At 29.0% G+C, this 15,872-nt stretch overlaps 1 protein-coding gene across 2 annotated transcripts; it reads left to right on the top strand.

The window, feature by feature from the left end:
- The first annotated feature begins 5,644 nt into the window (after window positions 1-5,644).
- Window positions 5,645-15,540, top strand: LOC112602349 (beta-1 adrenergic receptor). Of its 2 annotated transcripts, none has more exons than XM_025350378.1 (5): window positions 5,645-5,914; window positions 8,253-8,418; window positions 8,592-8,796; window positions 10,968-11,274; window positions 14,386-15,540. In XM_025350378.1, the coding sequence occupies exons 2-5, from the start codon at window positions 8,358-8,360 to the stop codon at window positions 14,716-14,718; spliced, it is 906 nt and encodes a 301-aa protein (XP_025206163.1). In that variant the 5' UTR covers window positions 5,645-5,914; window positions 8,253-8,357; the 3' UTR covers window positions 14,719-15,540. The 2 variants fall into 2 exon arrangements, with proteins under 2 accessions (XP_025206163.1, XP_025206164.1); XM_025350379.1 differs by lacking the exon at window positions 5,645-5,914 and adding an exon at window positions 6,041-6,232.
- The last annotated feature ends 332 nt before the right edge of the window (window positions 15,541-15,872 follow it).

Genomic DNA, 15,872 nt, shown 5'->3' with positions numbered 1-15,872 from the left:
TGGGCAAAAGTATAGTAATTTAAAACAAGAATTTTTTTTACTATAATTTTGTGAACCCTACAATAAATAAATTGATACCGCATCAATACAAATACTAATTTTATTTATAATTGGAACTTAAAACAATTTATTTTTAGAGCCTAGAGAAAATCATAAAATAAGAACATCTTCCATTTGATCAATTGAATTTGCCAAAAATAATTTTAGAATGGTATATAATAGATAATTTTATACTATGTAATAAGTATGGCAGTAAATATTAGATATTTTACTATTCCTACCTATTATATAAATATATTATTAATTTATCGGGGAAAACAAAACTTTTGATTTCATCTCCAAAAATATTTTGCATTTAATTACTACTTTAAATCAAGAAAGATAAATCAATGTATATTATGTAAAAAATGTATTAAAGATCAAGGATCAATTTGATAAAACTTAACAAAATGTAATATTACTTCAGGATAACATTTTAAATATGGAACTTAAGGTGTTTTTAATTTTTAAGATATTCTACTACTTTGATAGTTCAATAACTTCTAATAGAATATTTCTAGTCCACTGAAATAATTAAAATAATTTTCATGATGAAAACTAGAATGAAAACATATTTTAATTATTTATAGTCTTTAAATATCATTTGAAACAAGCTAACAGAAGTTCTTAGCTTAAAATTATTTTTGTATACAGTGATTTATCATTGTATACAAATTTAACACATCTTTTAGTAATTTAATTAATAATTAGCTATAATTATTAATATCTAGGTATTATACACCAGAGAGATTTTTCAAGTTTTTTTCTAAGTAAATGTAATTATTAATTGAAATTAATAATCTATAGAGTAAACTATTTATCAAGTTATAAAAACAAATTATACATTAGCTACCTATATTGAAATACATAGCTCTACTTGTAGGTAAGTGTCTATCCAATAATCTTACCAATAAGTCTTAAGAAATACATTTAATTATATTTCCAATTATTCATGAGTTATAAATATGTTGTCTCTACCGTATAAAAACTATTTTCACAATTTCTAATTGTAAAAGCTGTATAATTTTAAAACATTCTAGTAGATTTGTTTTTTTACCAGTACTTATAGTACCTACATGCCCGTTACAGTGGCGGAGTGGCCCACCAGGATACTGGGGAAAATCCTGATGGCCTGGAAGCCAAATTGCCCGTTGGCCTGAAGAGTATAGTTAGAAATTTTTTTTCTATTTTATTCAAGAAATGAAAATATTGAATGGTCTGGAAGAAATGTATTTTCCTGGCCCGAATTTTTTTCCCACTCCACCCCCTACCTATTAATATTAATGCATTTATAGTAGTCACTCGATAATTCGAAATTCAGGGGACCAAGCTAAAAATTCGATTTATAGAGGTTTTCGATTTACCGAATGTTTGAATAATTGAGGGAAAATAATTAATTCGAATTAAAGAGAGGTGAAAAATTATTGTATGTATGTACATATTACATTTATTTTGACATCTATTTATTATACAAAATATACATACATACATATTATTATATTTTATAATTATTAATTGATATTTGTTTATTTTATTATTATATTTTACATATTAAAGAAATCTGTTTTTTTTTTTTGTGATAAATTGTAGGCCAGTGGCCACAATTTGGTCCATAGCGTTGTCTAACTTATTGATAACATTGAAAATTGTATCGCATCTTTTTTCGTTCATTTCAGATTACTCAAAAAATTGACTTAATCCTGACAAAAGTTTAGATTAGGTAGGTAAAGTACGATAACGTTTATTAACTACGATAATATTAAACCACCAATGTTATAAGTTTCATTACGATTATGTCAAATAGATAGTACGTTATCTTCATATGTATGTACATTGTACATGCATATGTACTTACATATAATCGCGTTTATGGAAATTCGAATTATAGAGGTTTATGGAATAAAAATTCAAATTGTAGAGTGTGTCCCACCGTCAGACATTTCGAATTATCGAGGGACCGGAATACATGCATTTTCTTTTAATTATAGAGGTTTTCTCAGGGGATTTAGCGTTTAGTTCGATTTATGGAGTTTTTCGAATAATTATCGAGGTTCGAATTAACGAGTGACGACTGTATTTTCATAATTATTTATTAAGTATGAATTAATATCTCATTTAATCTCAAGTTGGTAGTTATCATTATTTATTAGGTAGATTTCTAGTATAATTTGATGTAATCTGGTTTTAATAATTGGTTATTATCTATTACCTGGTTAATAGTTTATAAGGTACCTATTAGTTACTACCTACCTATTATGCCTATTGTGGACATTAATGACATTACATTGCTAAAAATAACGGTGTGTTAAAAATTGTTTAATCAAAATAATATATTACATATTTTCATTATTACATAAATATATGATATTATATACTTTACTCTGTCTTAACTTATAAGTTATGAGTTCTAAGGTTCAAAGATATACATAAATTATTAATCGTGAGTATTGCATTATTATAATATAGGTATACATTTTTTATCAATACCATTTCAGAGTATAATAATACCTACCAATTTGATATGTTATGTAGATAAACTTATAAACTATTTTGTAAAACTCGACACCTAGTTATTAGTTCATAGTTAAGTTAGGCTTTCATTAAAATGATAGCAACCATGGGCGTCCCCAGACATTTTTCTAGGGGGGCAAAATTAATTTAAAAACATAAATGAAAATCTTTTTATACATTTTATTTATATTACATTATTATGTTTCGTCATTATTATAATTAGTTATTATTATTTTTATTTATATATTATTCTACTTTCTAATATACACAATGTACCAGCAAGCAGCTAATAATTTATTGCCATATGAACACTCAAAAAATACGATAAGATACAATAATTCAATTATTATTAAAGATAATTTTCTTCTATATACAATATATATATATATATTATGTTATATTAAATCCCATTAACGTCGTGCGTTGTCATATAGCAACATAGATAGACCTATTTTAAGGGGGGGCAAATGCCCCGTCTTGATCCCCCCCCCTTGGGGATGCCTATGATAGCAACTTATATATTAATACATTTATTATAAATATATTAATACAGTCAATATAGGTATTATTGATATAAACAATAGGTACCTATAGGTATTAGTGGTGTCATTTGAATTACGAGAAAGGATGGTCGGTAGCCGATGAGAATGTGCAAGAATAAGAGATAGTTGTTTAGAGTGTTTAGACACTTTTCAACATGAGTTGTGATAAATTGATAATTTTTTTTTGTATCCATCTAGTGTCCCATTGATACCTTTCTATCTACGTAATTTCGAATTGGTATATATATAATATTAAAATTGCTTAAAGTGGAATATTTATAAATTTGTTTTATAGGTAGATAGTAGATACCTATATTACGTCTTTTTTCTTTTTATTTTGAAATTGGAACATTATTACTTACAATAAGTTTTTTTATAAATAATGTATTTTATACTAATAAATATTACCTAAACTTAATTGTTCTGACTTATTTTAACGGGGTTTAGGTATGGGCTAGTAAAAGTTCTATAACTCGGTAGACTAATAATTCCCTAATCTACTACAGTACGTTAATACCTAATGTAAATATATGTATTATAACTCTTAAATATATATATTTGCATTACTGCATTAGGTTTATGAGTTTACCATGGGTTATATATTTTGGACAAAATCAGTAATTATGTATGTACCTACACAGGATCATGGAGATAGCTTTAATTCAAATACGAGCAAAACATTTTGACAACAGTACGAAATTTGAAAAAGTTATACATTCCGATATGACTCAATATATTACCCGTAACAGTACCTATTACAATATCTTAGTAATTATAATTACGCGGTATTGACATGTATAATGTATGTGATGCATAGACTCCAGACGGTCTGTTCATTCATTTGCATCATGTACAGATCTAAGAATAAAAAATGTAATGCAATAGACAAAATATGAACCTAGAATAGCTTATATTATCTATATTATTATTAGTATTCGTAAATGTAGTTGGAAAAAAATGATAAACCAAAACCATAAACGTATCGTAATTTGTACTCTGTAGAAATTTATTAATTTATCGTTATAAATATAACAAAATCGAATATTAAATATACACTATTACACCTTGTTATATGTTAAAAACAGCTTTATGCCTATATATACATATATGAAAAAAGGTTTCTTTGAAATACTTATAATATCTAATTGAGTGCATTATTTTAATTCAACCAATCATAATCATAATCTTTTGTTGTGCCTACTCGTCCAGGTTCACAGAATTATATTAGTAGTTACTAGGTAACTAGATACTAGGTAAGTAAGTTGTAATGAAACATCATGTATAAATGTAACCAGTGGTGTAACTGGGTAAAAAACTAGGAAAAGAAGACAAAATAATTTATTCATCATAAAAATGTAACGATTAAAATCCTGTAATTATAATATTTACAAAATAATATTGGGTTACCTATTTTTTGTAATCCAGATAAAACGATGAGTGATGACGTCAACAATAGACAAACATATTATACGACAGGAAAAACATGAAATAAATGGACTTATATACCTACGCAATAACTCAAGGAAAAAACAGTTTTTTCATAAATTTATGTCTATGTATTGCATTTTTTCTTTGTTTTAGAAGATTTAAAGATTTTTAGTATTGGCTTAGCTTGGAGGGGGGGAATGATACCTCTGCCCTCCCCATTAAAATATATAAAGATAAGTGGCACCAAAAAAAAAAAAATAAAATAAATAAAAAACACGCTACTAAAAACCAATATATCTACTAATATTATACCTATACTACGGACCACAGTTAACGCAGTTATGGCCGGATATCCATAACTGGTTATATATTATGAACGTTGTGCGTGGTGCAAAAAGCGTTTTAAAAGATCTTGGGTGCGTATTATAGGTATACCTTTATAATGTATAACAAAATACAGTACCTATACACTATTAATGTATAATAGGTATTTATATATATATATACATTCGTATAATGATATTTGAGCGCACGCGCTTTTGATAGTCGGGTTACGTATACGTGTGTGCCTTTGCGTAAATGCGCGCGCACGATCGTTTGTGTGTGCTAGTGTTGAAACACCAAGAGCAGCCTGCGTCCGCTGGAGTCAGATAAGCGCAGCTACGATACGGACACACTGGAGCCGCAAATGCTGCGGCGTCCTTTGGTTGACGTCACGCGGCGGCGTCAGCTAATATAAACTTTCGAAGGATAGTTTGCCTATCGGTGGTGGGGCGGATGGGTAGTGGAATGGTTGTGTGTGACGGGTGAGCGCTGTGTATAGAGGGATTGCGCGCGCGCGAGCTTGTATGTGCTTGTGTGCGTATAAGGCAAGGCCGAGAAATTTGTCGGCGAGGGTGGTTAGAGTAAGTGTGATGGAACGAAGGGAGGGCACGGCGATGGTACGTTATATGAGTGTATGTGTATGTATGCTACCTTGCTCGTGTGTGTGCGTGAGCGGGTCTCGGGGTCGCGGGCATCGCCCGGGGATGAGGCCCGGGTGGCAGGGGAGGGAGGTGCGTACTAGGTGCGCGCGTGTCAGAAGGGGAGGCGCGCGATTCGGCCGCCGCAGTGTATAATAGTAGTGTAGCTCTTGCAACATTCTGTGTACAATATCTTTCTTTTTTCTTTTTTTTTTTTCTAAAACAATTTTTTCGCTTTCCACGTCTACCCATTTACAATAATTATAATAAACACATCATGTTTCGTACAATATCTATCGCGTTGTAAATATATATATGTACAATATATAAACAATATAATATATAATCATCACGACAATTACAATTATTATTCATCACATCCGCTGCGGCACTTCGACCCCGTCAGCGCGACCGCCATGTTACCGGAATCTGGTGAGCACACACACACACACCCGCGCGCGCGCATACACACACATAAATACTTATATAATATATTGTATATGTAATATGTATATTATATCATGATATATATAATGTTATATGTTGTATACGCGAATATGGGTATTTTTTCTGTTCGTGTACTCGTCAACGTTGTCGCGTAGGTAATAGTCGTCGTTTTCGAATAACTATTGTCTGTTACGTTTTATCGTTTTTTTAAAATGTATAATACTGTAATCGTGATATAGTCGTTGTCGTCTATTCATATTGGCAAATAAAGGCGAACGAAAGTTACACAATATCGTCTCGAGGGTAGGTAAACGGGGCGCCGGTCTGGGTCAATTTTTTTTTTTTTTTTGGCTCACCGTTGTGTCTATAAAATACGTATTGCATTCGGACTCGACAACGATACGGCACTCTGACGCGCGCCGTTAATACCGTCTCCGTTGTCTCTCAGTCGACATAATTCGTTATCTCGTTTAATAATAAATTGTTATACACCTCTTCAATACAGACGGTACGGCGGGCGTCGGTGATAAATGCGATGCATGACAAAACAAAAATATTGCATGTATAATGTTATATTACACGGCAGCGACGGGCGACCGACGATAATACCTATTATGGTGATAAGTGATGTCGACATAATATTATTATTTTAATTACAATGACAATTTTATAACACGTCTCCCAAGCTTTCGTTATAAAAGCGTCGCATATAGTTTTTTATCACGAATCTCTGCCGCCGCCACTGCGGTCATGTCGTCGCCAATCGTGCTCTCAATAAATACGGATATGCATCATACACCTACATCATCTACCACAGGATGCACCGGAACGATCGGCTACAGTAAATGATGGATTCGCATCGGTTTCGGAAACTTTCTTAAGTGTAACGTATATTTTGTTTTATATGAGTGTACACACTCTAACCATTCAAATTCTCGCAATGACCCTCGTTACTTCGCCACCTCCGCAACGTGTATGGTCAATTTCAGTCGTCCGTTGCTGCTATAGCCTATAACGTCTCTCTTATTTATTTATTTTTTTCGATAAACTTTTCTCAAAATACTATTCCCCCTCCCTCTTTATCATCGTCTTAGGCAAGATTTTGTTCACGATAGATATGGTGGTGCATCTTACTCTATAACACAATAGTTCAAATTTCTCTTCATAAATCATGTAATCGTTTTGCCAGGTCGATCGTATTATTTGTACGTTCTTATTGAATTTGGCGTTCTATAAACGCTAAACGGTTGGTACGAGCGCATAGTAATAAAAGTCGAACATCCATCGTTCTCCGATCGATATGTGTCTATGATATAATATAAAATATATTTTATCTATGTCGTAATGTATATATCATGAGGTATATAATATTATTATAGTTTATTATAGTAGTGTAGTAACTAGTAACTATATAGTAATAATGTGATATAGTAGATAGTTGTGCTGGTAGTAGTATCGAATAGTATAATACAATGGTATTTATTCAGCGCCCACTATAATAAAGATGTAATATAGTTTGCACTTTGCTCCCGCGAATCTAGTTGAATTGTTACATTATTAATGTTTACATTTTTTTTTTAATTTTATATATTCTTATATCTTATTAAGAGTGATGTGATAAATAATGAAACACAACTTTGTTACTATTATTTTTATTTATAGATATTTTATGATTTTAAAATACATTCTTTTTTAATAATAATGAAATCAATATGTCGATTTTAATCCTTACAGAAGATAAAGTATATATACTTAAGTATTTTATAGTACGCGCTTTATGGATAAACATGCATTTTAAGCAAACAAATTCTCATAAATTTAAAAATAAATATAAATTTTAGTAATTCGTCATTATTGATTTTCCCTTTTATGAAATAAATATAACAATAGTTGTTACAGTTTGTATTATTTACAGGCTTTTAAATAGCACGATATACTAGCTATATAAATTTATAACCATATAAGTCTATTAATATTATCGATTGGACACACTATTAGCGTTGATTTTGTGTTGGAACTTTGGAAGCCATTGAATATATAATGGTTATTCACATATTACATAATACAATAATAGAATTTTTTAATGAAATCAACTATTTACTTTACACACGTACAATATAATTTAATTCGAGGAATAAACTAAAAATAATAGTTTGAAAAATACAGTACCTTTAGTATTTATTTTATTATTAGTTAAATAATATGAATGCATTGTACATTATTGAATGAATTTCATCATATCTTATCCTTTTTATCTATAATTTGATAACAAGGTAATTTAAATAATAATTGTCTAATGATATATTTATATATTTGTATATAGGCTGTGATGTGTGACAGATAGCAACAATGGCGGTGGGCACGTACTACTGAAGCCCACCCCCACCACAACCTGGAGCCCTTAACCCAGGCATCGCTGGTGCTCACCATGGCGGTCGCCATCATCCTCCTTAATATCCTCATAATCGCTACATTCACCAACATAAGAGGTATTATATTCGTTAACCCATTTATACAAAAAAATTTCTGGCATAATAAAAATACAATTTTTTAAGACTGAGTGAGTTATTTTAACTTGATTATGCCATTTCGAAACTAAAATATAAGATTTATTTTCGTATTGAATTTAATTTTTTAATAATTCATCATCTATACATAATAGGTGGAGGAGAGGTGATGAATGTATACTTGGTGTCACTGGCTCTGGCCGACCTGCTCTACGGTGTGCTCGTAGTGCCATTTTCCGTGTATCCAGCACTAGTGCAACAATGGGTTTATGGAAAAATTGCTTGTAGAATAATCGGATATATCGAAGTTGCACTGTGGACCGTGTCTGCATATACACTTATGTGGATTAGTGTGGACAGGTAACAATTTTAACGCATTTTACTTCTATACAGGTGATAATAGTTAGGTTTTTATAATAATACACGGTGTTCACTGAGAGATTATAATTATTATCATATTGGTATACAAAATCTAAAATATATTTTGTGTTAATTATACGTAATACTAGAATCATAATACCTACTATTTTGGTTACATAACATTTAATATGGTGTTAAATTGCCTATATAAGACGCCGTCTTAAGAAATATCGATTAACTGTTTAAAAAAAATTCATGTAGTATTTGAGGCTACTCTTTACTGTACTTTAAATTATTAATTAGTTATCGGCAACTATAACTCAAATTTAAATATTACATATTTCTCAAATATAATGACTTAAGTTCTTTAAGTTATAATCTTCAAATGGTAGTCAAAAATTATACTTCTAAAAATGAAAACGTCGAATGTTGAACTAAAAGTTTATTATTTATTTATAAATAATGCTATTATTACATAATTTTAAGTTAAAGTAAAAAAAAAAATGCAAGAGCAGAGTGAAATACAGGTGAATTTTTACTATATTTTGAATACCTTGATTTGCTTAACTTTGCAAATGCTTCAAAAAATAATAATAATGGTTTCAAATGGCTTAAATATATTTTAAATTGTATTTGTACATTACATTTTAAAATATTAGCTCCAAAAGTTCAAATTAAAATAAAGTTAATACGGAGTATATAATAGGCACAAAATCTAAAAAAAATTAGCATTTATTTTGCCTATAGGAATAGTATCGTGTTTTCAATGGATCACTTGCAGTCAGCTGTTATAACGAATGATTTTTGGGGAGTACGTGGGTACCTTTATATACTGACATATACTATGTTAGGTAATGCATACCTAACATCATAAGATTATTAACTCTGTTGTAATGGTTTATATGATTTCGAGCATTTGCCCTACCGACACGTGGTGTGTATTTTATATTCAGAGGTAAAACACTCAATTATTCCAATTCTGTGTGTACATGGTATACGTCTCGCGAACTCACGTTCGTTTTTTTTCCTATCATCGCCGATATTACAACTAGTTCGTGGAATATAAATAGGCAAACATTTATTTTAAAAATGATTTTTTTTATTTATTATTTTGTACACAATATTATGTGATAAATAAACTATAGCCAATTTGAAATGTTTATGGCTTATCGTTATGACTTTATATCTAACACACCATTTTTTCATTCTTAGATCAACCTAGATTTATTATGTATAAAATGGTTTTGCGTAATATTGTACTTCCTACTAGGCACACATATATATAATATAATTCATAAGTACATATTATTATATTGCAGTTTGATCGCATGCCTTAGTTGCGTGTTCTGCACTTCTACACGATGTGTATACATTCTCTCGTCGACGATTGCTGCACGAGGAAGGACAAATTATTCTCGCCAAAATATAATGCATTAAACATTTATTTTGCGTGTATATAACACTATAGTCTGAAATCACGTACATCATGATATCATTATCATATAGTGGCATCATTGTAGTTAATGTCCATCGTATTGTACGTATATCCTACAGCCCGTTTTAAAAATACACTCGAATGGGAGGGAAAAAATGTTAAAGCTTTAGTATCGTTTGTTAAACATCACGTAAAGTTAAAAAATATATTTTGTGTGTGTGTTTGTACAAATAGAAAACTTTTTTATGTTAAAACAATAATATACTTCAACTTTTTCACCTGGATGGACGCTCACGGTTGAATATCAACATTTATACCATCAGTATACATTACACACTAACCTAACCTATCTAGTACTAAAACAATTGATTTTTTTAGGTCTAATATTGTATCATATTATTACAGGTCTCGAACCCAAGTCAGTGTATATTTAAAATAATACATGGCGTGCTGAAACATTATTTAATACACAATACAATACATTATATTACATATTTTATAAATCGCACAATGTATAATACAGGGTGACATTTTAATAGCAAAACACTTAGAATTATTCCTAATAATTTGACCTTACCTATATGACGAGTAATAGATAAATATGTATATGTTAGTATGTGTATGTGTGTGTGAAACTCATTGCTCCGAGTACTAATACAACATAAAAATACTTATACTACGGCCATATACACTCAATGAAATAATACGCGTGTACATGATGCGTGCTTCTTCGCAGGTACATAGCAGTACGCAAACCAGTGCGGTACTTTACGGTACAGACGCGCACCAGGTGTCAGTGCTGGATGGCGTTCACGTGGATATCGTCGGCGATGTTGTGCAGTCCACCGCTGCTCGAGTTCGGTGATCCGGTATTCGACCAGGATACGGCGGTGTGTATGCTCGACTGGCAGGGAATGGCGGCATATTCAGTGACGTTGTCCATACTGGTATTGGGGCCCAGTCTGATCACTATCCTGTACACGTACGTGTATATCTATGGTGCGATTAGACGGCTGCGGCGCGGCTTTCTAGCACACGACAAGGTATAAAATAATATAATACTGAAATTGTAGACATAAATTATATTATGCCAATCATATACATATATAGACGCATACAGCTACGACTTAGCTTACAGCACTGTATAAACGAGGTTGAGTGAATAATTTATTATGGACAATTGTTTAGGAAGGACTACGACCATATTTTAGTCTGGTTTTAGTTTTCTTTATTGTATCTGTATGGTTGATGGTTCAGAAGGCAATACTTAATTGTGAACTCGCAACGATAAAAACAAATATAATTCTAGCTGTTATTACCAATAATATTTAATAATAATATTTATATCTAGACTGAAGATTATATGCAGTAAAAACTGTATAGATAATATAAGAATTTGTAACACTAATAAAAGAAGAAAAAAAAATGAAAAAAAGTATTTTTAATAGTCTGTTTATGAATCATGTTTGTATGTTCATTTAAAAACTTATATAAAAGTAGTAAGTACTTGTCAGCTTCCAATAATTATCAATTAAATGAAAAAATAGGTTTCATAATGAATAATAAGTATTGATATAAAAGAAGTTACATTCCTTAAATATTATGACTAGTGCTATAGTTCTAACAATCATAGAAATATATAAGGAGCACTGTGTAGCACCAAGAAATCTGTTGTGTAGCTATGGAATTTGTCTGCTTAAGTGTAAGAAATAAATACTTAACATCACAGAACAGTATTTAAACTTAGAAGATATGTAACTAGTTATTGTGCGCGTGTAAACGGTTAAAAAATATATTATATCATTAACAAAAGCTCGATAATAATGTTTCAGTATGTGTACAACATTGGCTAAATACTCATCCGATAGGACAGTGTTAAACTATTGGATTTATTTTATCTAGAAAAAGACGAAAATCACAACCTTACGAAATAAATATTTTTATAATAAAAAGCGATTGTATATTTGCACATAATCACGATGTAGTTATAAAATAGGCGTAACTTACTTATATATACATAGGCTCATAGCTTTATAGTTTATAATTATACATACTGTTATAATAAATAATATTGCTGTTTTTACATAATATAATATTAAAAAAATATAATATTAAAATTAAAATATTCATTACTTATATATCATTATATAACAGTATATATGCTAAATATTTGAAATACATTGTAATGAACTAAATACAACACAAAATTAATAATTTTGTAGTAAATCTTTAAATTAATTTTATTTGTTTCATTAGGTGTAGATGTTTAAAATAATTTTTAATATGTAATAAATACAGTATAGAAATTATAAATGATTTTTATACAAAATAAATGTATCCGATTCGGGATTTGACTCACGTTAACTGTTTTTAATCTGATATTGACTATATTTTTATGTTTTTAAAATACATTTTAGCACATAGTTTAGGAGATTGCACCTATTGCCAATAAATACGCTTGTCGTAGATATGGTAATTGTAGTTAGTGGCACTAATTTTGTACCTCAAAAATATAGTAATATAATACATAAATCTGAGTTATATTTTATATTATATCTACTATATTTATCTTACAATATAGTTTAATAAGCATAAAATATTAACTTAGATTGCTATCTTTAAGTTTTTCTATCATTATTTGTTTTGTCACTTGTCACGATATGTACATTAATAACAATTTTATGATAATACATTAATGTTTATGACATTTAGTTGGGGTGGACTGAGAACATAAATTATTGTATACGATGGTTATTTATGTAAGATTAAAACAAATTATTATCCGAATTTAAAATACAATAATTTAGATATGATTTTTAATTAATCCGATCAACTGTATTTTTTAAGTAAATATAGTAAGTATAATTAAACACTAAGAATTAATTTAGTATATATTTAATACATAACTCAAGAACAATTAATAATTTATATAATTAAAGCGTAGGTTTAAAATTCTTTGATTTTATATGCAGAGCATTAGTTGGATATTTACATGCTCTAAAAGTTTTAGTTTACCTCGGCAATACTCTAAGTTTTTAAATAATACCCAAACTTGATATTTTTTTTTTGAAAAATATTTCTCAACTTAACTCTTGATTCTTATTTTAAGTTTAACTTTTTAAAGTTCTTGTGGATTACTTGTCTTTAAGCTGATAAGGTGAAACCTTGAAAATCCTAATAGTGGCATAATATTTCTTCAAAACTTTAAATAATATATATTTATTTTAAGTCGTTGGCTTAAAATAATTTTTTATTATTATAGGTAAGACATTGGATTTATTAAAAACTTATAATTTTTAACAAACAAAATCATTGTCGTTTAATATTTATGTTATATGTGTATATAATTATTTGAACAAGAAATGCTTTTTTTCCATCAAAATTAAAATATTCACAAATAAGCTAGATTAACTAGCACTATCGTAGTATAACACCTAATTTCAATAATTTAGTGAGTTATATGTACATGATAATTTATTCAGGTTTTAGTCAAATAAATTAAATTTAACTGTTAAATTGCTTAAATTAAATTACGGTAGATTTCTTATTAAATTTTGACGATAATTAAAAAATTAAAGGGACCGGTTACATTTCTTTTTAATTGGATTTTATTGGAATAGTGAGTCGAAAATTACCCGATTTTTTTGACATTATACATTTGCGTAAATAATATACTATTTTATATTAGTCAAAATGTCAAAAATTTAGAACTATTAAAACAACACACAACTGCAATAAAAAAAATAAATCAAATATTGTAATTTTATTCATTAAACTTTATGTAAATATGTTTTAAGAAACGTGATTCCTAGTCTAAAATGGTAAATGCCATTTATTTTATAAACGACATAATCCAATATTTTCCATTTTAATAAAATAGTATGAATGATTGAATACACAACCAACATTATATTATGTATAGAATAAAGTCTAATTTTAATATTCGTAAATATTGTATATGTAATGTCAATTACCTAATTATTAAATAATACTATAACTTAAAAATTATTTAAGCATCACATATTTACCTGAAGATTTTTTTTAAATAATCACAATGGTTAATACAACCATACATAATATTATAATAATTCATTTGATTATTAATTTAGTTATTAAGTTACATTATAATGATCGTCTATTATCGTTGTATGCAGGAATACGTAACAGCGTTGTCTGAAAACTTATCTAATCCTACACACGTCACGTCATTCGTGTTGATCGTAACGTTTTGGATTTGTTGGACCCCATTGATGTCCATCAAAGCATACCAGCAACTGGGTGGTGTACCGGCGGTGCCTGGCCATGTCCGTTTCGCTGCCTTATGGCTGGGAATTTCCAACTCGGTGTGGAAGGCGTTTGTGCTCATATTTCTTAGCCCACAGTTCCGCGTTATGCTCAGATTGTTGTGTTTGACGGTATTTTGCAAACGGAAAAGTCGCGCTGAACTTGAGTTACTACAACTCGACATGGAAGATCACTTCCTCTAAGTTAAGTATTATGTTGATGTTTTTTTTTTTTAATAATCATTATTGTTGAACTTTGTTTTTGTTATTAATCGAATGTTCTTCCCGAGAACAATCATTCGTCCATTTGTTTACGTTTTATTCAGATAAAAAAAAAAAAATTGTTTTAAACGAAATCTAATTTATTAAAATTGTCGTTGGTTGTATACCCCCGAACTTATGGAGACATCCATGAACTAGGAGAGTTTTCAATAATTTTAGTGTGTCGATAGAGCCAGTATAATCATACATGTCATACTAAATGGTGTTTTTCGGAACATTGTAGAAAAAATTATTTTTTATAGACTGTTTTTAAATTGTTTTGGAACAACTTGTAAATTAGTAGATCATTAAATCACGTATGAATATATATTTTACAGGCAAATAAAATTGATATGTATAATATACATCAACAGAAAGAGTTGGGCAACAACTTAAAGAAAAATAACATTTACTTCTTAAAAAGTTTACAAAATACAAATCATATTAAATTACAGGGCTTCCAATCAATAATCTAATTCATATATAAGTTATAAAATTTAATCAGTTAAATAGAGATTAATAATTTTCGATATTGAATTATTTGTTTTTATCACAAAATAAAATAAAATAGATATTTTTATTTTTACGCCCAACTCTGAAATCATGGTACGACTTTTTATCGTGGTTTCAATTACCACCCTATAAAATATGCCTACAATTTTTAAATCGCATTGATTCGTTTTGTCGAGGTTTAAATGTATGAAAATATAGGTGTAGTCTAAATAATATGTAAACAAACGAAATGCGTATTTTAACAATAATCACTTTTGGAATTATATTTTAATACGAGTTGTTTGTTCCTATTGTAGTGTTATTATTATTATTATCATTATAATAATTATTATTTTTACTATAATGACTTGAGCCTGCCACATTTTTAATAAATCGTTCAATTTAACATATTAATCGCACCGAATGAAAAGTAAGCAATCGAAATAGTTAGTATCATTTTCTAAATTTTAGTAATACACTCAGTATCGATATTCGATTGGGAAAATTAAATTTTTGAAAAACACCAATTAATAATCATTTTATGTCCATGTACCGTAAATATATGATAATCTCTATGTACTTATATAATAGAATTAAACATCAGT

This window comes from Melanaphis sacchari, unplaced genomic scaffold (genome assembly GCF_002803265.2).
Source record: "Melanaphis sacchari strain LSU unplaced genomic scaffold, SCAv2.0 Contig86_pilon_pilon, whole genome shotgun sequence".
In the NCBI taxonomy this organism is placed as follows: domain Eukaryota; kingdom Metazoa; phylum Arthropoda; class Insecta; order Hemiptera; family Aphididae; genus Melanaphis; species Melanaphis sacchari.
Note: the sequence above shows the minus strand (reverse complement) of the source record. Positions and strands in the feature narration are given on the sequence as shown.